Genomic DNA, 23,732 nt, shown 5'->3' with positions numbered 1-23,732 from the left:
GGGGCAGATAAATTTAATCTTAAAATCAGACACAATATTTTGACTTAAATGCATGAATAATAATTACTATTAGACCACAACGGCGGCTGCCAACAATCCAGCAAACTTTCCGGGCAGTCCAAGGTTCTTGCCGCGCGCTGCTGGCGGCTTAGGCCCGCCACCTAGCCCCTCACCCTGGCGGATGATGCGGTCGTATGACGACGCGGATATTTTGCGGCACGCGGATCATTCTGTGCTGATTCATGAAGCCCCGCGCCAGAGTAATTCATCAAAATCAGGGACTTTGCCCAGGCCTAAGGTGAGTATTATTTGATTTGGAGCGAAGCTACTCTATAATTCACTTTGTCTGTACGTTGATACTTTTAATAATATTGATTATTATCTTCACTTTATTTGTGTCACTTTAAACGCCCAAAATAGTTTTGAAAAATCCCTGGACATATGAAAAGCTTCATATATCAGTTCAGCAGATATAGAACACTTTTGTAATAATCAGCATTCTTTAAATCTATATACCTTGCCAAGCCTTGCTATGTATGCATATTTAAACAAAAATCTATCTAACTATTCCCTATATATAAAAAAAGAAAATTGCTTTATATCTAAGAATAATCAGAAAAGTTGGTAGAAACTTTCATGTTGTCATTGGACCTTCAAACCACCATCCCTACCACTCCCTAACTTTATTTTTACGTTTGTGGGTTTCCCTAAAATGACCTAACCTAACCTTACCTGAATGATATATTATAAAGTAGAACCATATTATTTACCAAAAATCTTCTAAAGCCTAAGTTCAGAGGTTCAAAGTCTTAGAATCTCATACTTCTCAAAGACAATCAACCCTTTGATTGTACAATCTTTGTCTTAAGATTCTAACTGTGCATAGTTGATAGATATAAGAACGTACAAGGGGATGGGGTGATTCCCCCACCCTTTTTTTCGAATATATCATATTTGTCCAAAAATTGGGTTGCTATAAGCCCCGCAAACATTTTTTTTGTGAAAAAAAAAACTTTGAAATCGTAGGTAACACATCTGTTCTGTGGGTAGGACTAGGCGGTTTCAATGTATGATTATCCAGGGATCTAAAGGATAAGGCAATGGCCTCTAAATTGATGTAATGTACATTCCCAATGATGAATAACAAAACTATCCCCTTTAGAAGATTACAATTAGTGGTTGAAACTTTTGGACACTCAACTTGATAACCCAACCGAAAGTTCCCAAAGTTGTTAAGACAAAGATTAAAAAAATGTTATTTTAAAACTTTGGGGACCAGTCCAATATCCTCACCCTTCCTAATGATTATCAGTATTTTTGTTGAGGGAGGTGATATTTTGTGGAAAAGGGTATATTACCAGAAAGTTTTGCAAAAAAAAACTTGTTTTGTAAGTTCCATAATAAATTAAAGCAAGCCTCACCATATTTCCTCCCTTCTACTTTTCTCCAAGGATAATATGATCTAAGGTGTATAAAAATATTTGTATCCTACTTTATTTTCTACTAACTGTAACATATATTTGTTTTTTTGGTTTTTTTTAAGGTTTAAACGTTTGGCATTTTGAAAGTTGTTTTATGTAACAAAAATTTCAACTTTAAAAACCATGTAAAATCTAAATAATTTTGTTTCTTTAGCTATAGATAAATACCTATAGGTCATTGTTTGACTTTGATTTAACGAAAAGACATATGTAGCAAAAAGCCTAAAATTTGCCACATTTTTATTTTATATCAGATTTTAGGGAACATTTGGCTGTAAATATATTTGTTCTTAAAGTTTCATAAACACTTTCTCTCAGTTTCGCCTTAAATAAATTGGGGACTTTGGAAATCTCGATTGGGTAGTACAAACTAAAGTTTTTAAAACTTTTCCACCAATAGTTTGTATCTACATAGGGGGTAATTTTGTTTATCGCGATTGGATATCTTCATCAATTTATCTTCTATTTATCCCTTAAGAAACCTTAGATTATCTTATTTCATATTTTCCTGACTTAAAATATGAATCCTCTACGTTTTTGTTCATTTATAACTAAGTTGCAGATAATAGTGCATCCAAAAAAAAGTATAATATGCAATTTTTAACAAAATTAATATCATTTTTGTTATTTGTTTTTATTGAGAATGATAACAAGGATGACAAAATTCATTAGTAGCGAAGTACAAAAAATCATGGACAAAGTAAATTGTATACATTCTTGATGCCTTTAGTAAGAGATATCTTCACAAATTTTTTTTGTTATTTTTCTGCTGCTTCCTACTTGTTCCTCGATGCTGGTTGAGAAGCCTTTAATTCCACTATTTATAATGTAAAAGTTGCTTTAAAAATCTAATCTAAACTTTTTTAAAGGAAAAATCTCCGAAAAGTTATTTTCTCTTAGAAAGTGGACAAAAAGATTAACACTGTACAGACGACAATTTTGGGGCGCATTTACTTCCGCAAAGCGTATATATTTGCAACAAAAAAATGAAAATAAATTTAAAATTTTTGTTTAAGGATTAGGGTGAAGCAAATAGGAAGGTTAATTTTGTGCTGTGCTAATAAATTTCGGTTAAGAATATTTGATGATGAGATTCATGCGCAGATTAATGCACATCACATGGACAATTTTCTGTGCGCTAATTTTTGTATCCAAGGGGTAAAGTGATATTCCTTAATACTTTGTTAGTGGGGTGATTTGCAGGGAGTAAGGGAGGGGACAATGGGCAATTAATTCAATTTAAGAGTTTTCAAAGAAAGGCTATGAAATCCAGATTAATCCAAAAAATTCGGAGGAAATTGTTAAGGGATTGTTAGTTAAATTCAATAAACTATAAACTAAGAAAAAAAGTTCCAAGAAAAAAAGCAATCATTTCAAAATTGGATTATCAGTATATCAGACTGACGTAACCATTCTGTAATTAATTACTAGAAAAATATCCCTTGAACTCTCGAGATGACAGGGAAAGGGAAAAGAGAGGTGGCGGCAAGGGGCAAGTTATATGAACAGGGAAAAAAGGGGACAGGCAGGCGTAATCACAACTTGTTTTTGATGAAATATTATGAGGTTCAATGGTGTGATTTTTGTATTACAAGATTATTGGACCCGGCCTACAGCTAGCTGGCTGGGCAAGAATATCCTGTTTATTACCCTTGCCCCTTGCCCCAACCATCTTCTCCTTTTCCCTATCGTCTGCATTAAAAAAGGGAGGTGGGGGAAAGGGGAGTGAAATAGATTATGGGAGGGTGGCCGTGCATTCTTACCATTTATATTTAAACTACTCTCTGTCTGCTTTATTCAAAACGAGTAGCGGCATTACATGCGCCAGTACCCAAACTCAGTCAGAAAGTACTAAATTCTTGCACATTCCCTTTAAGCCAGTACCCAAAGTCTGAGACTCCTAAAAATTGAATATTCGATCCATTGCCCCCTCCCTTACTCCCTGGGTGATTTGTCCTATTTAGGGTTAGACAGGGAGGGAGGGGACTTTAAACTATACTGGTCCCTAAAATTCACTTATTCCTTTTAAGAATTTGAGAACTTCTATGAAGCCTTGATTAAGAAGTACACTCAAGTGGTGTTCAATATTTTCCACCAATAATTGAAACAGTTTTTTCGTTGACTATATGTCTCATGGTTTTAGCTGATATTCTTAAAATGTCGCCAAAACAGGCCAATATTCACGTCGACATTATAGAGCCAATATTGAATATTGATTTTATAAACTTATTAATATATACCCAATAACGCTATTCTTATAATATCATTATGACTATAAATGCCTTTATAATATTAATAAAGTTTTAACAAGATTTTTCTTTTTCCCTGTGTTCCTAAATTTTTAACATAGTTTTCTTATTCTCTAAGCAACCTAACCATGAAACACAGTCCTATTCTTTCTACTTTTACTTACAGAATAGGTTTTGCTAAGTTTTTTCACCTAAAACAACTAAATTGCCAAATTTACCATTGTAAATGTAAAAACTAGGTTTTAACCATTCTTAACTTTATATTTAACAAGATATGAATTTTTTAATAATTATATAATTATATAGCTGTAATAGCGGAGAACCCTAGCGATTTTTGAGATTTTATACTACCCAATAATAATGATCCAATCTCTGGAACATATATATGAATCAATTTGGCTTGGACTCGAACCCAAAAAACTTAAATGATAAGAAAATGATGATAAGCAGGCACTGTTAGTTTGTCTAGCCAAATCAAGATTTAAAGAAATTTCTCAAAGTTTTAAAGACTATGAGAAACAATATGATTTAAAATCCACTGTCCCTACCCTTTCTTTTTGCAGGGGACCGTGAAACCGCGGCCGATCGCGAAAATAATCGCCAACAGCCGCGACCAAGAAATAGATTCTGAGAGTAATGATGATCATGACGAAATTAAGAAAGTGAACTGTGATAACGAGGATAACAACTCATCCCCAGGTACGTAGTTTTCAGTATGTCTTCGAAACCGATTAATATCCACTGGATTAGAACCGGTTTTAAGGCATACTGAAAATCATGTGTAGTATCGTATTATATCCAGTTTTCTACGAATATAAAAATATACAATCATGATAATAAAACATGTGAAAACGAGGTAGGTCAGGAAAAAAGACTAAAACCACCCCAAGACATTCATAAAGCTTTCCTGAAGAGTTCAACCAATTTGGACCAGTATTTTCCGTAATGCTTCAGACAAAAAAAAACTTACTACTTTATGTCATAGGATATGGTGAAATTTTACATTTTTACAAAATAAGGGGGAGGGAAAATGTAATTTTACCCCCGGGATTTTTTTTGGGGTCATGCTAAATCCAAACCTTTCTTCCAATTATTTAATTTTATGAAAATGGTGATTTTATTTGTCTTAATTGGAGGTGTACATCATACATTGTCTTATGCCTGTGTCTAACCTTCTGATTTGTATAGGAATAGGGTCGCCTAACTGTTTACCTGGCTCACCTAATCTAACCCTGCGGAGGTCAAGATCGGGCTCAGAAACTGGTTTACAGGTAAACTTTTTCCAGTATGGCTTCGAAACCGATTAATATCCACTGGATTGGAACCGGTTCTAAGCCACCTTGTTAAATCATGTATCGTATGGTATTGTATCCCATTTTCTAAGAATACAAAAATGTACAATCATAATATTAAATCCAGTTTTGTTAGCTTGTGCCTTCGGCATCTCGTTGCTAACAAAACTGGTTTTAAACTTATAAATGTACATTTTTATATTCGTAGAAAGATTTTTATAATACGATGCGATAAATAACTATTGTCCTCCAATAAGTAAATGAAAAGCTTAATTAATTATTGGGCAAAAACATCTTTGAAATTTTATCACCGGTTCATGGAAGACATTTTTTTCTTCACGATTTAAAACAAGCGAAAAAAGAGAAAACAATATTAAAATATGTCTAAATACTACTAACTATCTACTTTTATCTATATACTTTATTTATAAATTATCTGATTTTGAACTGTTTACTGTTTAGCATTACATTATTTGATTTAAATTTTCCCGGAGTACCAATATATTAGCATACTACTACAAGATTGTCTGGGTTTCAGTTCATTTCAGGGAAGGAAGGGATAGTGACTGTTAGATAAATATAAACCCCTTCTCCACCCCCTCCCTTCAACCTTCTAAGCTTACAAGCTACCAAAGTCAGAGTTTGCTTTGGTGATAAATGAATGTATCACCCAAAAAAAAACTAATTTGCCTCCAACATTTTTGTTTTTACAAAAAAATTATTCAATGAAATATTTTTTTCTTACATTTATTTTTTTTATTTGCCTATTTTCTTCGTGAAGCATATTTGCATTTTTAAGAAAGTTGTTCCAGACAAATTTCAACCATTTTCCTTGCAGACACAAACACTCACACACACACATACACACACACACTTACATACACCCACACAAACACACATACAGGAAGGGGATTAGAATCAGAAGAAAATAGTTTTGTCTCTAACTTTTGTAAAAATTTATCTTAAATTGCTAATTACAATTAGGTAATATTTTTAAGTCTATCTTTCTATATATCTATCTGTCTACAAATCTATCTATTTTCTACCAATCTATCTATCTTTATTCCAATCTATCTATCTATCCATCAACCCTTCTATCTATCTATCTTTCCACCAATCTATCTATATATTTATCAACCAATCTATCTATTAAATGAAAAATAATACAAGTTTTGACAGTGACACAGGAATACCCTTTGCCAACGATATTTCTACTTTATATCTATCTATCAATCCATCTATTTATCTATTAAGATGAAAAAGAATACAAGTTTTGACAGTGACACAGGAATACCCTTTGCCAACGATATTTCTACTTTATATCTATCTATCAATCCATCTATCTATCTATTAAGATGAAAAAGAATACAAGTTTTGATAGCGACACAGGAATACCCTTTGCCAACGATATTTCTACTTTATATCTATTTATCTACCAATCTATCTATCTATTTAGATGAAAAAGAATACAAGTTTCGACAGTGACACAGGAATACCCTTTGCCAACGACAATGCCGGAACAATTAGAATCAGGTAGTTTTTAACATTTTTTTTATTGTTTAGTCAGGTAGTTCTTTAACGTGTTTTTATTAAAACCCAGGAAATAGGAAATGTGATTCTGGCAAACAATTCTAAGTTAAAATTTCTCCACAACCACCTTCCCTTATTTCTCCTCCCACTTCTTACCCACTTCCCTTCAGATACATAAAAAACAAGTATTACGCCAACTCTACGCCAACAAAATAATTAATTTTCGGCAAATTCAAAAGGAAATAATTGGTGGAAGAAGTTGGAGTTCATAACTATTTTCAGAATTCTTCAAACCTGTTTCATCCCCTCTCTTTCTTTAAATTTTTTTTTAAATATTTCTTATTAAAACTCAAATTAAAAAGTAGAAGGGCGGTTGACTTATCCCCCTCCCATCTTAAGAACACCTAGAGGCATCTAGGGGGCGCTGCCCCTAGTCTATCTTAAAATAAAAGCTATGTCTTGCCTTTTTTTCAATTAGGTGTTTGATCACGAATTGCATATGGTAAAAATATTTTTCTTATTTATTTGTTATTCTAATAAGATAAAAGTTATGCTTAAAATTTTTTAATAGCTATTATTATAAGTTGCATTTAAAAAAAAAACGTGAAAATTGAGATCAGAATTTGCGTAAATTTTGTACTTATTTGCGTCATTTCTATTTTCGGATTTTTCAAAGAAGTGACCAAATAATTGGCTAAATAGTAGCCACTGATTTGTACTCATATTTGAATGATCTATTATCGTTTATCATTTTTCTAAAAATGCTTTCAAGATGGAAGTTTTTACGTTTTATTTTCCTCTTAAAATAACCATAAATCCATTCATACACGAATAATCTCTGAGTAGTAAGGATCCGACTGAACCTTCTAGATACATATTACGACTTTACTAAATTAAAAATTGCTTTAAAAACAAGTATTACAATATTCATAAATGGATGTAATTTTAAATAGTCTAAGAAAACAATGATATATTAGGAGCTTTATAGATTAAGAGAATCTTGCATCAAATTTCTATCTTAAAATCCGTATCCCCCAGTTTTATTAGGAAAATAAAATTAATCATAATCATACAGTAGCTTCGCTATTAAAAAAAGGTTGAAATAGATTTGTTTTGGAATGTTAAGTTTCATTCGAGATAAATTGAATTGCAGAATAGAGAGAGAGACAGACATTAGTATTCACACACTGTTCCTAAATATAATCTAAACATTTTTTAATACAATAAAAAATTAGAATTATTCATCAAAATAATTTCACTCGGAAGAAAAGCGGGTTGTCGGTTTCTCTCTGGATCCAACGAGAAAAAAAATCGTGTAGTAAACAGCCCTGTGACCCCTCCCTCTCTGAGTTTAATGCCAAAAAGGTCTTTTTATGTGAAATATTTTGTTTTGAATGAGAGACGGCGTGTATTACATTACCTCTTCAAAATAATTAATTACATTTCAAGTGTGTAAGTGTAGTAGTATTCAGTAATAAGATGTTTCATCACATCTCAAAATTGTCAATGGGGGGAAAAGGGGGCATTGTTCGTTTTATATTCTATTTCTATTTAATTCTTAAAATAAGGATGGCAACATACTTTAATATTAAAAAAGCCTTAACAAAAATTTTATGTAAATATTTTGAAAAATACTCTATTTCAAAAATTTAGTAGATAGGGTAAGCAAAAAATGCAACACGTTTGAATTGAACATAAAAACCTTCTGGTTATGATTATTGAGTTGCTTTGTTAGTTGTACCTAACTGTTACAGGAATCGCCATACAAAGTTTTAAACTTAATGGCTTAATTAACGTTTCGGACCGATGTCCGGTTGGACCGACCTTGAATGAAGAAAAACTTGGCTGCTGTAAAATAAACCTTCATGTTTCCCAGGTCAAATTCAGCGGTACCAGAAAGTTTTGGATATGAGCGGACAACAAAAGATGGTTTGTCTACTCCAAAAAGGTATTTTTATTTTAAAATATTAATTTGTCCATTGTATTCTATTAAATGCTTTTTAAGCCACTACTAAATATGTATTTTTAAAGTTTTTTAGAGCACTTTAAATTCTAAAATTCACTATTAATTGCTTGATATTTATTTCAATATAATAAATGTTTGTTTTTTGGTTTATGTCATCACTTGGTTTTATTACTGAATTCAATTTAATAATAGTTTTGATTACTTTAAAGGGATAGTTCTAATATTTAATGAGTTAGCTATTAAAACAAGGATGACAACATCCATAAATGCGAAGATAAAAAATCAGATGGAAGGACAAACGAACAACAACTCTTGTAGAGTGTCATAACTTAATAATCGGAACATTAGTTTGAAAGTCTAAAAAAAATTTTACATAAATTTGATGCAAAATTGCGTAGATATAGGATACAGTAGAAGGACATACTTTGATTTCTAGAATAATTCGCTTTTAATTTTGTACCTTGTTGTCCTAGGAATCATTATTACAAAAAAATCAGACGAATAAAATAATTACAAGGTAAAAAATGTTTGCCTGTTAAATTCCATACAAAGTCTTAAATCGATAGGATAATTCTAACATGTCTAAATTAGCTTAAAAAAAGAGCAAACCTTTATGGACGGTCGGACGGACCGACCTTAAATAAAGAAAGCTTCGCTTTTTAAATATATCACAAAATAAAGATTTTTTTAACATCATGTTTTAAATACTTAATGACAGAAAATGACAGTGATTTTACAAGGAAAAATGAAGAAATGCTAAATCATTAAATACCTTTTATAGAAATATCTCTTTAGTAGTAATTAAAATTATTTTTATAGTAAATTTATATCTTAATTTCAGCTTTCACTATTTGCACTTATATATATATTGTTTTGTTTTTATAAGCTATTATGTGTTTTAAAAAAATTAAGAAATTGGTAAAGGACAGAGAAGAAAAAGGTTTAGTAATCAAATGATTAAACTTATTCAATTTTGCTTAAAAATATATTGGAATGACTATTGGAATAACTTAAGACTAATTAAATTACTTTGTCTCTTGCTATAGCTGCGCTACTTATGTAAAATTTATTCCAGTATGGCCTCGAACCCGATAAATATCCGCTGGATTATAATTGGTTCTCAGCCATATTAAAAAATAATGTATAACATCGGAATAAAATTTACAGACAGCTTTCCACGAATATTTAAAAATTATAAAATTATAACCAGTTTTTGGTCCCTTGGGGCTAACAAAACGGCTTTGAATCTTAATCTTATATAATCAAACGATCTAATGACTTAATCTTATGTCGATAAAATAAGAGGTATAAAGGTTAGCAGGGAAGTTAGGAATCTAATATGTATGACTTCTCTGCACCATTGTCAGCAAGTTAGGGATATTTTACTGGGGAAAAGCTTAAACCAACATTCTAGAGATCTTGATAGACGGATAGATCATACAAAAAAATTATATTTTTGACATAATGAACATTACTTACATTTTTTCTAACATGTTCCACAGAAGCAACTTACAGTGCCTATAAAAAAATGACTTTATACGGTTTAAATGGCCAATTATAGGCCAATACACAAACAAAATTACCAATGGCAGGTTTTTTTAAGGGCACTATAAAAAGCTTTAATTATCTTATTTATTTTTTCCAAGAAATACCAATTGATCTTAAAAGTCCAGCTCAAAACAACATTCTAGAGAATAGTTTTAACGGATAGATAAAATATGTAATTAAGGGCATAATTTTTTGCGTATTTTCGGTAAAGTTGTGTGTTACTGTTTCAGTTATGACCAAAAGCATAAATGTATGAAATGGTTCATAATTAAGAACAGTTTGACTTAATAAGCGCATTTGACAAAATTCTAGCACTTAACTTTACGGATAATACGCGAAAAAAATGACCCTCTTTATGAATTTTTATCTCTAAATTATATTAAAATTTAAGTTTTTAAATGTTTATCCATTGATTCCTGATACAAAAATTTGCACGCTATTTTGCTTTTACATATACATTCACACACACACACATCCACACACATTCACACGTGCTATCACAGATTTGGTACATAAAAGAAGGGGGTTGACAAGTTATTAAAGTAACTAAATTGCACATATTTCAAAGAAACTTCTTTTGAAGTGGGAAAAGTCACCCAATTTAAAAAGCACAATATTTATTTCCATATGAAATTGGAAAGGGGTCTATTTAACATATGTATATTAAACCACTGAAAAAATAGCCTAGACTCACAACACTAGACTCAAGTTGGAAGAAGATCTATATGTATTAGACAGAAACAGACAAACATCCAATACTTAGCGGTTTTAAGCCACATAAAAGTTGACACCCACGTTGCAGAGAATCGCTACATTCATTGCTTTATTTTGCATAATTATTACTACAAATACATATATATACTTATAAATATACTAAGCACAATTATATCCAGTATTTTCACCAGTAGATTACGTATAACCCCCCCCCCCCCCCCTCCTTGTAACTCTTCGATAACTTAAAATTTGGAGGAAAATACTTTTTGCAATTATATCATTATAGAATAGTTAAGTATTTTGAGGATGAAGAAAGCCTTGCAGATTAATCTTTGAACAACAGATAATGTAAAACTACAAAAAAAAAAAAAAAAATTGCTTATATAAAAGATTGACGTTAATGAATTGTGATATAAGATGGTAACCAAAAAAGGCTTGAAATAGTTAAAATTGACTAGAATTTATTTTAAATTTTAAACATCTAAAAACCAGTTTCATATGAGAGAGGGAAACTAAACTTTATTGAACAAAAAGTGCGTAAATGGGAATTGTGTTAATGGTGTTACACAATACAAATAAGAGATTACAACACATATAGAATATATACAAGAATAATGTATTTTTTGTGAAAAAAAACTAGGACATTAAAGTCCGCAGTTGCGGAAAAATATACTAATTAGTTGTAGAAATAGACAAAATATTCAAATCTAACATTTACCATTCGGGATCTTTCAAATCTAACTTTTCTATAATGGATGTCGAATTTACGTAGATATTATGACAGGGGAAAAATTGTCGTCTATTTAGATTGCTTACATGAAACTTATTTAATGGTCCGTTTGTTCGTCCTGTAGGGGATGGTGTAAAGTAGGTGAGAAATGGTTATTCTAGCCCGCTGCAGGTATCACTTTATTAGAGAACATAAAAATATGGTGAAAGATTCAAGTAAAGTAAAATATTTTTCTATACCTTTGTACAAATCAATATCAAATGCTTGTCTTTAGTCAAAGTGCTAAAAATTACCCACAAAAAAATTCGAAGAACAAAATTCATAAAATTTACACCTTTAATCAATTGATTAATAACAATTATGAAAATATGAACTAGGTTAAATTTGAAATAATAAGCTTGAAAATAAGGGCAAATTTAAGGGTTATGCAAAATAGAAGTTTATATTTAAGTGGGATTAGTTATATTATTAGGTATATAAACATTAATATCACAGTTAGATTTCAATGTTATTTGAAAATCGGTCTGAAATCATTTTTGCAGAGAATAATTTTTTTAAGGACTAACCAACATTTATCAATGGATTTATTATGAATTGGATCTTACACCAGATTACCATGTACTCTAATAAAGTGAAACTTGTTGCATGATAAAATAACGATCCCTTTACCCCCCCCCCCCCTCCCTCCTACTAGATGAACGCATGACCAATAAATTACAGAGAAAATTGCAACCCCTCTATGGATGAATATTCTTCTCATTCATAAAATCCACTTATATTTTACATCCATTATTTATCATAATTTTTTATATTAAACTATTTTATTACCAGAGGCGAAACTTAGTCATACTATTAAAGCGGTTCTGTAGAAGGACACACAGACAGAGGATCATACAAGTACTTGATAATACAGAATAAACTTCTCTTTAAATTTAACTGTGTCTAAATCTAATGTGTATCAGATGACAACGGGATTTGGTACTGTCGAGTACAAAAAACCCGACCATTTAATGCAAAATTGATTTAAAAGTTTCAAACTTAATTACCTTTTAGCCTGCTGAAAACAACTGTTACCTATAACATTGGACCAAAAATGGTAATTCCAAGAGCAATACGGCAAACCATGAAAGTTATCTTTTGAAGGTCCAGTTTTAAAGAAATGGTACTTTTTGGAACGCTTAAATGAATTTAATATTTCACATTATGTCAAGTTTCTGTATGCAAATAAGACCCAACTCAGAAGTACCCATAGGTATATGTGTATTTATATAAGTTTGATGGATTACATGATTGCAAAGTTTAAAGTTACCTCACCCCAGATATTAAAAGATTATGAAACCACTTTAGAGCTCTACTTCAGCCAGGGCTGGGGGGTATAGGTTGATGACATTTCAGCAAACTCTTTCTGTTTTTTGTCAACAAAATGGAATTTTGGGACACACAGAAAACTGTCCCGAATTTGTATTAATTTTGAGGAACAAGACTCCAGTGACGTCATATTTTTCTTTCCCGAAAAAGGGAAGGGGGGAAGAAAATCTCTTCAAAAGAGATGGGGAAAACCCCCTTTTCTCCCATCTCTTTTTTCTTCCCCCCTTCCCTTTTTTTTTCTTTCCCCCTTCCCTTTTTCGGGAAAGAAAAATATGACGTAACTGGAGTCTTGTTCCTCAAAATTAATACAAATTCGGGACAGTTTTCTGTGAGTCAATTTTGGCGAATTAAAAAAAATAAGATATTTAAAAATTGATAATTGTGGACTGACTAATATTTTTGGGCCAAGGCATTCCCCCTACTGTAACTATCAATGTCGCGCACCTGACAAAGCAGCAGTAAGAACCATTTTGTGTTAAGCCGAGGCTCGAACCTATCACCTCTCCGACGACGAGCATATACTAACATACGATAATTTTTTCCATCCCTAATTTTTCTGCTTTCCCTATCTTAAACTTGATATTTATTATACTAGTTTAGAATATGATTGTTTATATCTTTACTTGATATTTCAAAATACAACAAAAATAGATTTAATTGTTATAGAATTTCTAGGTATAACAAATGATTTTGACCAGAATGATATAAACCAAATGATAACAAGTAGCGCAGCTATAAACAAGAGTTTAAAGATCTTAAATAGGCATTAGCAAAGATATTTTGTCCTAAAGTCATAATATTTTTAATTTTGTATGGAATAAAGCTTAATTTTCAAACTATGTTGATTTTGCAGAAACCAGGGCTCGTCACACGCCACCACCCCGCCCTCACCTGCGCCTCAGGGCGGCGGCGGTGGCCAGCAACAACAGGCTACGACGTCTGCCGGCGGCGGCGGTAACGGACGGACAGCCGGCGACGTGCTGAACGACATTGGGACGATGCTGGCCGACCTGACCGACGAATTGGACGCCATGCTTCAGCTTGAAAGGAATGCTTTTTATTTTGCCAGTTTTTTTTACAGTGCAACGTTTTACTCACAGTCTTTTTTACAGTGCAATCTTATTTCACACTTTATTTAAAGTTTTGGTTCAATATTACAGCATTCAAATTTATATTTGATCCAAGGACAGTTGAGATTTAAGTAAAAAGCAATGGGAGTAAAATATTACAAAAACAGTACATTAGATTTTTTACATTCATGAGGCTAAATCATTTAGTGTTTTCTGTTTATAAGCCTTACCTTGTCCTTTATGGCTATGTAAGGCTAAGGAAATCCTAGTCTAGGACATCTCAGGATTTGGTTCATATTTTTTCTTGGGCTTTAAGATATGGAATTTGAAAAATTCAGAAGTCTCCCCCTGCCCCATTTACACGCCCTTGGGAAATATTTTCTAGCACAAACTCTAGCAAAGAAAAGATCTTAAAGGGACTGTGAACGTAAATTTTTCTCATCTTTATATCAAACCTTAACATTATCTCATTCATAATATCTCACAGATAGAGCAAAACGCGCTTTTGTTTGCTTAAAAAACGGCTTTTTCCGACGATTTTTATAAGTTAATGGGAAAGGAAGAAATTTTCCGTATTATATAAAATGTGCATTAAATTGCTTTTTCCTCCTATTATTGCTAAAATTAAACTTTTTCACATAGTTCTTGATTTTTCCTAACGGTTAAGCTGACTTTTAACATAATCCTTGCTTTAAATCAATGTTTAGTTACTTAGAAATTGATAAAATAAGCAATATTTTTTATTGAAAACCAAATACAATAACAAAGCTATAAACAGGTTTTTTTTATTAGTATCCAATTAACTTTAGATGGCCCATCTCTCGCCCACCTTTAATTACAAATTTGTAAATAATAAAGACGCAATATTTCTTTATAAACAGTCTGATAAAATTGTAAACTAATTCTTGAAAGTGGGTTATTTATTGTCCAACACAATAAAAAAGGATATTATTATTTTAAATAACCTATGAGATTCAACCCTTTGTAGACAGTGAGGTATTTTTTTGTCAATAATACGAATTTAAAATATGTCTTTATTACCTAATTACTACGTTATAAAAAAACTAATTGGCAATTTTATATCATAAAATAAATCCTTAACAGTAAGTAAATTGTTTCAACTATGTATGACAAGTTAAATATCCCTACAAACATTATAAGAAACAAAACCGTTTAGATTTTCCCTGTTTTTTCCTTTTTCCCTCCCAAAATACCATAAAATCAAGGCATTTTCCCTGGATATTCTTGTAAATAGGACGTTTTTGGTTGATGAGTGTAGTGAAAGGTGCTTAGAAAATGTTAAGATTTGATAATCAGATGAGAAATTTTTACGTTCACACTCCCTTTAATTATAAAAAAATACTGGGATAATAAAATATAGCTAATTAGAATTATAATTATTAGCTTAGGAATTAGAGATTCCTAATTTTTATAGGTTCTTTTATTTGCAAGGCTAAGAAAACACTAACAAATAATAGCCTAATTATTATTTTGGAAGGAAAACTTTAATCAAATATTTCTTTTTGGGTGCAATATCCCCTCCTTGACAGGGTTAAGAAGAACTTTGATAAAATATAAATTTGGTGCTGTTCTCTTTATTTTCATTTATTTAACCAAAGTTGGTGTAGTAAAATATTAAAATTCAAAGACTTTTATTGAAAAAGTTGAAAATTTTTGAATACCACCCCCCAATTTTAGGTAATTCTTTATGGGATAGAGAGAGTAAGATCTAAAATATTTTTTTAAGTTTTGGGAAGGTTTCCGTGTAATTATTGCAAATTACTTTAAGTATAATTTTTAAAAGTTGGGGAAAGTTTATTTTTTCTTTTATTATAATTTTTCTGATTTCCTGGATTAATAGGATTTGAAGGCGAATGGATTATTTAAATATTTTTCTGCCTTGTTCATTTATTTACAGCATGATCCATAAAAAAGTTTTTTCCAGGGTTTACAGCCCTTATTCCTAAATGTATCATCAAAAGTATCATATGATTTTGTTTTATATACAATTTTTATATATGCTTGTGTGTAAATGTATAAGAAACAAGAACATACCTATGCTTCTTTTAATGATGCATTACTAAATAAAGACTGTAAACCCTAAAAAATATTTTTTATGGGTCATGCTGTATAATTGTGCGTTTTTTCATAAAATAACTTTTTTCCAAACACTTTGCTTGTTTGCACAAGTTAGTTTTGCACTCTGCGTTTTTACAAAAAATTTAGACGTTGAAAAATTATTATTTTTCGCCTAGAAGATAATATAAATTTAGGCCACTCTCTTATAATTCTCTCTCTCTCTCTCTCTCTCTCTCTCTATTTCATCTCTTGGATTTATTCATTTCTCTTATTTCTCTCTCTCTCTCTTTCTTGTCTTTCATTTATTATTTTCTCTTATTTCTCTCTCTCTCTTTCTTGTCTTTCATTTATTATTTTATCTTATTTCTCTCTCTCTCTCTTTCTTGTCTTTCATTTATTATTTTATCTTATTTCTCTCTCTCTCTCTTTCTTGTCTTGCATTTATTATTTTATCTTATTTCTCTCTCTCTCTCTTTCTTGTCTTTCATTTATTATTTTATCTTAGTTCTCTCTCTCTATCTCTCGCTTTCTCACTCTCTCTTCATCTATCTCTATTCCACCCTCTTTCACCACACAAAATTGAATTATGATTTTTATGTTTACTTAGTAGGAGGTTTTTTGGGATAGCCTAACATTACCTTAGGACGAACAATAAGCTTCCTTGAAAATCCAAAGCCAATTATGTTACCGTAATTATTGAGATCTTATGCTACAACTCTTCTCTTCTCTCACTGACTGTCCCAATGATTGTCTTCTTTACTCATTTTGTTTTTTTTACTAAAAATTTTTTTTGCACTGTAAATAAATATTTGTTTTTCTTAAAAATCGCTTATTTTATTGCTTAAAGTGCTTGTTTATTAATGAATATAAGACAGAAAAAATTTAAAAATTATCGAAAATTTGTCTTAATAATTTGTTTTTTTTTAGGGATATTTAAGAACTGGCAATTAAAAGCATTTTAAAATTCAGGGACAACAACTAATCAAAGAAGAGCTGTAATCTTTCAAACAACAATTTCAACCTCAATTCTGTCTGCAATCCGCTGTTTTAAAAACTGGTTTTTGGTGGAACATAACAGTTGTCAATCAGCTGTTATATTTGTTTTATTCATAACAGCTAAACAGATAGTGAAGCCTAAAACTTTTAACTGCATACAACTGCTAAAAAAATTTAAAATGGCATTAGGTATATTCTTAAAACTGGTATTACCAGTATAAACTGGTTTTTAAAGAATACCAACTTGAATTTGAGCAAGAAATTTAGACCAATGACATGTACAATAAATTTATATTTGGACAATACAAATAAGTGCGGCATACATTTGGTGAAAAAACGTTTGTGTGAAAAAAATACCAGTTTAGAAATCCAGTGAAAATTAAAGTAAAAAAAATGGTATAGAGAGCTATGAACCTAATTGTGATTCGCCTTTCCAAACAAAAATTTCAATTAATTGATAATGTTTTTAACAATCTTATTAATATATTATTAATACTGTTGTAACACTAATTGTTTCTTAAATCTAAATTAATAATATTAAACAAAAAGTAAAAATGTTAAAAAATTGTAATATCTGTAGTTACATAAAGTTTTTTTTTTTTTGAAAGCAAAGTAAATTATCACTTTTCAAAGTGCATTAATTTGTTTCTTTCAAAGTTTTATATTCAGGTAGGCAAATTATAGTTATGCGCTAATAAAACAAATGTCCCTTAATAATATTAATAATATTTTTTTGGGGTTTTGCTAGACTTTTAGATATAACTTAAATTTTTGTCATTTTCTTGCTCAATTATTTACTTGGTTATCTGAATATAAAACTTTGGTTTCATCCCTCTAATTAGAAAATTTATTTGAATTTACTTTGTGCATTAAAGCAAAATTTACGCTGTAAAAAATCTAAATACATAAAACTTTTATTACACTTTTTTGTTTTAAACTTTTTAGCATTTCAATAAAAAAATATTAATTTAAAAGTTGATCAATATGAAATATTTTTAAAAGATTGTTATTTGGATTTTCTACAGTGAACAAATGTATACAGGACCAGAAATTTAGAAAGAAAAATAAATTTTTACTCTTTATACTATTATACATAAATATTGTGTTAATAACTGTTGTAGGACAAAATTTACTATTTTCAAACTTTTAATATATTGATTGATAGATTGATAACTCTTTCTCTCTCTCACTCTTTCTCTATCTCTGCCTTTTTATTGAATTTTTCAACAAAAGGAAAAAAATTCCTCAGCAAGTGCGCCGATATCATTTTCACTTTATCAAATAGCTTACACTTTTTATTTTTTATAAAATTTGCCATTGTAAAAAAAATAATAGGTATTTCTTTTATAGTGGTTTGTTTGATTATTTTGAGAAATAATGCAGTTTAAGACCAGCTATCTTAGAGATCGGACTTTGAGTTTCATTACCCATGGGATTTTTTTACCATTTTGATTTGAATGGTTTACCAAGTACTTTTTTGTATGGCTGTACTGACATTTTAAGACATCATCAAGAGGTTACGCTCTTTTAATATTCTGGGAATCGCCATTTCATAAAACAAGCCTCAGGGAAAAAATTCTACTTAATTGTTACAAGAAAGTTTAAAATCATAATAGGACGATTTTAACATACGATAACCCAGTTGTTATTACTTTTGTTTTGGTTTACTTTTTACATATATACTAAAATATATATAAAAAAGTATTTGATTATAATAAAAAATTTAAAATTATGGTTTACAATGGTAAATTTTAATTTAAAAATCCTCTAAAGCAATCATTTAGGTAAAATAAAACAATTTTAATTGATAAATAAAGATTATTAAATTGATTGTGTATTCAAATTGGACATTATATGCCTTCAATAAATTTTGTATTGAAAACTGTTTCTTTTTGTATGAAAGTACCAGGATGTCTATGAGTCTGTACTGTAGGATATCGCTAACTGCTCAACCGTTATGAATCTCCTTTAAATTGTAGCTTTTACCCCCCTCCCCCCCCCCCCTCCTGCAAGACCAAGAAATATATTAAAACTCCCAAAGGCGTAATAAGCTAATAAAGCCAAACTAAAACTATATATTAAGTCATTAGCGATTTGTCAATGGGCATTATTCTACTTTGTAATAAAGACTAAAGTCTAGCGGCAACGCACCTAGAGGCCTCTAAACTTTAAGTAGATTATGGCTATTTTGTGTTCTTTATTACTCCCATTTCAGACATTTTTTAAACCCCGAACCACTTCATTATGCAATCTACATTTTCCTGGATATTTTGTCTACGGTAGACCATAAGTGTACAGCTTTACAGTACATTGTTTCTATTTGTTAAAGCAACACGTATGATAAAAGAAAAAGATTCTGTTTAAAGTAAAATGCTTATATTTCAATCAAAATCTATATTTTTGTATTTTTTACCGATCCACTTCATTATGCAAATCAAAAGAAAATCAATGAGAAAACGTTTGTTTTGCCCTTTTCTCCACTTTTAAAAAATAATTCTGATAAAATAACAATTTTTTAAGGGATTTATGCATTAATTATAATGAAAAACAGTTTAAGGTAGATTTTATTGATTTTTCTAAATAAGAAATAATTGAAAAAAAGAAATTCTATCCCCACACTTTAGAGGACAGCTGCCGACCCCCGGTCTTATGGATGAAGCTAAATACATGTAAAAAATATAAATTTGCCTGAAAAGTATACAAAAATGTTTTTTGATGTGTTAAAAAAATCCATTTTAAAATCTTGATTTTGAGGATGATGGCCTTTAAGATGCTCTTACTGGTGGTGATGGTGAGCTAAATGTTATCAAAGTGCATGCCCTTGAAGAAAACTTATATATTGAACTATGGTCCAATTTTTGTAGTCATAGCAGCCTCCAGCCAAGCAATATTAAAAAAGAAAAAAATTGCAATTTTAATTACTAAAATTCATAAAGTAAATAATGTAGTTTTTAGATAATGGTTATATTTCATGTCGAGAGGCTCCACTGGAGGCTGCTATGACTACAAAAAATGGTACATAGGCTAATAGACAAGTTGTTGTAATGGTCATGTACTTAACATTTAGCATTTAGCTCACCTTCACCACCAGTAAGAGCATCTTAAAGGCCATCATCCTCAAAATCAAGATTTTAAAATGGATTTTTTTAACACAATAAAAAACATTTTTGTATACTTTTCAGGGAAATTTTTATCTTTAACATGTATTTAGCTTCATCCATAAGACTGGGGGTCAGCAGCTGTCCTCTAAAGTGATAAGGATAAAATTTCTTTTTTTCAATTATTGCTTATTTAGAAAAATCATTAAAATCTACCTTAAACTGTTTTTCATTATAATTAATGCATAAATCCCTTAAAATATTGCTATTTTATCAGAATCATTTTTTAAAATTGGAGAAAAGTGCAAAACATTGATTTTCTTTTGATTTGCATAATTATGTGGATCGGTAAAAAATAAAAAAATATAGATTTTGATTGAAATATAAGCATTTTACTTTAAACAGAATCTTTTTCTTCTATCATACGTGTTGCTTTAACAAATAGAAACAATGTACTGTAAAGCTTTACACTTATGGATTACCGTAGACAAAATATCCAGGAAAATGTAGATTGCATAATGAAGTGGTTCGGGGTTTATATGGAAGTCTGCAGGTGTGACAAGTATTGACCAACAAAAAGACACAAATTTCGAGTAGCTTTGCTACTAGAATGGCTTAATTACATGGGTTTTTGTCCCTGTCTGGAGTAAACAAAAGAATGACAATTAACAAGGACAAGACAATACATACAACAACAATTATGTCCGTAAGTAGCGTAGCAATCCAGAGAAAGAGGGAACAATAGGCGGTTATTACACTAGTCCCTAAAGTTATAATAGCGTTTTCTTATTCGTTAGCCTTACAACTTTGAGGATTTTTACTAAATTTGATCGGTTGGTTTATTAGGTTAAGTGTTAAAACGTTTCAACCACTGATTTTAATCTACAGAAGGGGTAATTTTGTGTGGCATCATTAGGTATGTACATCAATTTATCGGCCCTTTAGATCCCTAGTTAGCAATCATTAAAAAATCAATTATGATTTTTTACATCAATTACTCACTAGTAAATTTTAATTTAAGTTTTTTATCAATCAATTAACAGACAAGAATAATAGTTATTTTTTTCTTAATTTAAATTGACGTATTACCATTTAAGAATAGGGTAGCTATTCACAAGAACATTTTGCAAGAGAGGCTGCGACACACTCTAAAAAATAGTCACAAACAGGATTGTTAGAAAGCATGCACTAAAATAGAAGAAGCAGTAAAATCTTTTAAATATTCCACAACATGCCTTCGAAGATTCGAAAAGTTAAATTGTTAGGTATAAAAATATTTAATTATATGTACCTTGACATTATCATAGCGTTTAATTGAAAAATGGCAGACTTGGTTTTATGAGAAGTCGACAGCCTTGCAGATACGGCTAAATACAAACTTGCGGCTTGTGCTAAGATTGGCCTAGTGGAGGACGTTTGGCTGCATAATCATGCTCTTCACTTCCAAGATTCGGTAATGATACACCAAACTAAGACCGTCCTCTACATCTAAAGGATCATCAGTTTTCACTTTGTCTTTATTTATAACATTTTCACATGTACTTTCAATGTACCCAATCCTATTTTTTGGGGGGTAAATTTACTGTGTGGGGTCGGGGTTAAATCCGATATGTTTTGATTTTCGGTTGCATTAACCCAACATAACATCTACCCCAACTGAACGCCTAGTGTCCTTTTGTCGTTTATTTTCTTAACACAAATTATAGGTAACTTCTGTAGATTAAAGTACTGGTTGAAACGTTTGAACACTCAGCCTAATTAATCAACCAATCAAAATTCACTCAAGTCCCCAAAGTTCTTAAGACAACAAATAAGAAAACGTTATTTTAAAACTTTGGGGACTAGTGTAATAAACAGCCCATTATCCCCTCTCTCTCTCTGATAGTAAGACAAATTGTTTTTGGACCTTCAGATAAAATGGAAAATTTAAATTGAACAAAGAAATAAATATACTTGCAACAATATTACCCACGGAATTCTACATAATATACTACTTTGTAAATCTAATATAATAACAGCATTGATAAATAATAATAATTAAAGTTATCAATGCAAAATAGAAAACCCCATCAGAAAGACAGAAAACGAAAGTTAGTTACATAAACAAAATTTCAGTCATCTATCAGTAAAATCTTAGTGGGCTCTATCAAAGTAATACTTACAAAGTGAGTATAGTTTCTCATTGGTCATACACAGGTATCCTAAGGGATAATGTGATGAATATTTGAGTGAATTATTTATTATTGGTGGAAGAGTTTAGATACAACTATTGGTTTGTACAAAGTGCCTAAAGGCCAACAAATAAAAAGGTACTTTTAAACTTTGGGGACCAGGAAAAATACCTTCACTCTCCCCCTGAAGCTCACACCTCCTCAATTTTGGTTTAAGGGGGTGTCAAGATACCCCCCACCCTCCCTGACAAAACCCTCTGCACGCCACTTGACTCCAATGTCATCTCATACCTGCATATCTCTCTTAGGACTAAATTTATATCAGAGGTTCAATTTTATTTTGAATAATTTCTGAAAGAATCGAGGAAGCGAGAAAATTTGTCTTCGAGTCGCGACAAGTTTAAATTAAGTCTTTGATTGATTGTCAGAATAGATATTATTCAAACAAGGATGACAATATCCATAAAAGCAAAGCTATGAAACTGAAGAAAAAACGAACCTTATTTCTAAACAAAATGGTTAGTAAATTTATGGCAAATTGCTTAAATACAGAATATTGTCTAAGGGTTTAATTATAGAGATGATTCGCTTATAACAAAATTTAATACAAAGGTAAAAAAAACCGCAGCCACGTGCGTAGTCTAATGAAAACATCCAATAATATCAATGATTCGTGTAAAAATGTTTAACATTGACGTACGGACATTCTGGTAACAAATAGAGTTAATAAGAATTCGCAGTCGCACCATTTCAGAATTCAACATTACCAAGTTTAAAATCGATATGACAATTTCAAGTGTCTAGATAACGATAATATTATCTGTTACGGATTATAAAAATGCTTCGCTTTTAATATCATGTCTGCTTTCAAATAACATTCCCATAAATAAAATATAATAAGAGGTGTGAGTGGAAAAAAAATTAACGGAAATTTATAGGGCATGAAGTGATGCTAAAATCAGTGAGCTTTTTATATATCAGGGAGTAAGGGAGGGGACAATGGGCAATTAATTCAATTTAAGAGTTTTCGCTAAAAAGCAATGAAAACCAGATTTATCCAGAAAATTTGACCAAAACTGAAGGGGATCATGGTAATATAATTTAGAACAAAATTAGTTCTAAGAAAAAAATGATTCATTTGAAAATTAAATTACCAATACATCACAATGTAGTAAACATTCTGTAATTAATAACTAGAATTATCGTGTTTAGAACTTCGTCAACCCTTCTCATATATTTTTAACTGCAACCTAAATTCAAGGGGTTCTTAGATTTTTAATACATAAATATCACAGTAGAGTTTCTATATATGAAATGACATTTTCTTGGGAAAAAATATTTGTTAAAACCAGCCATCTTTTCTGTCTGTTATATTCAAAACTAACTCAGCTAGTTAGAGGGGCATTGATGCCATAGAATAAGGAGGAATAGAAATGAAAA

At 30.7% G+C, this 23,732-nt stretch overlaps 1 protein-coding gene across 1 annotated transcript in view; it reads left to right on the top strand.

Moving 5' to 3' along the window:
* The window catches only part of LOC145326584 (uncharacterized), a 109,378-nt gene extending 90,479 nt beyond the window's left edge, over window positions 1-18,899 (top strand). The window contains exons 25-31 of the mRNA XM_080169955.1: window positions 74-298; window positions 4,294-4,429; window positions 4,919-5,001; window positions 6,479-6,555; window positions 8,429-8,500; window positions 13,732-13,927; window positions 16,998-18,899. Of these exons, the coding sequence (XP_080026081.1) occupies window positions 74-298; window positions 4,294-4,429; window positions 4,919-5,001; window positions 6,479-6,555; window positions 8,429-8,500; window positions 13,732-13,927; window positions 16,998-17,009 (801 nt within the window). The 3' untranslated portion in view covers window positions 17,010-18,899. The remainder of the gene's footprint in view (window positions 1-73; window positions 299-4,293; window positions 4,430-4,918; window positions 5,002-6,478; window positions 6,556-8,428; window positions 8,501-13,731; window positions 13,928-16,997) is intronic.
* Window positions 18,900-23,732: the final 4,833 nt, after the last annotated feature.

The sequence above is a fragment of the Acartia tonsa genome, chromosome 8, assembly GCF_053477335.1.
Source record: "Acartia tonsa isolate MP-2025a chromosome 8, ASM5347733v1, whole genome shotgun sequence".
Lineage (NCBI taxonomy): Eukaryota > Metazoa > Arthropoda > Copepoda > Calanoida > Acartiidae > Acartia > Acartia tonsa.
This window is presented reverse-complemented; position numbering and strand designations above follow the sequence as displayed.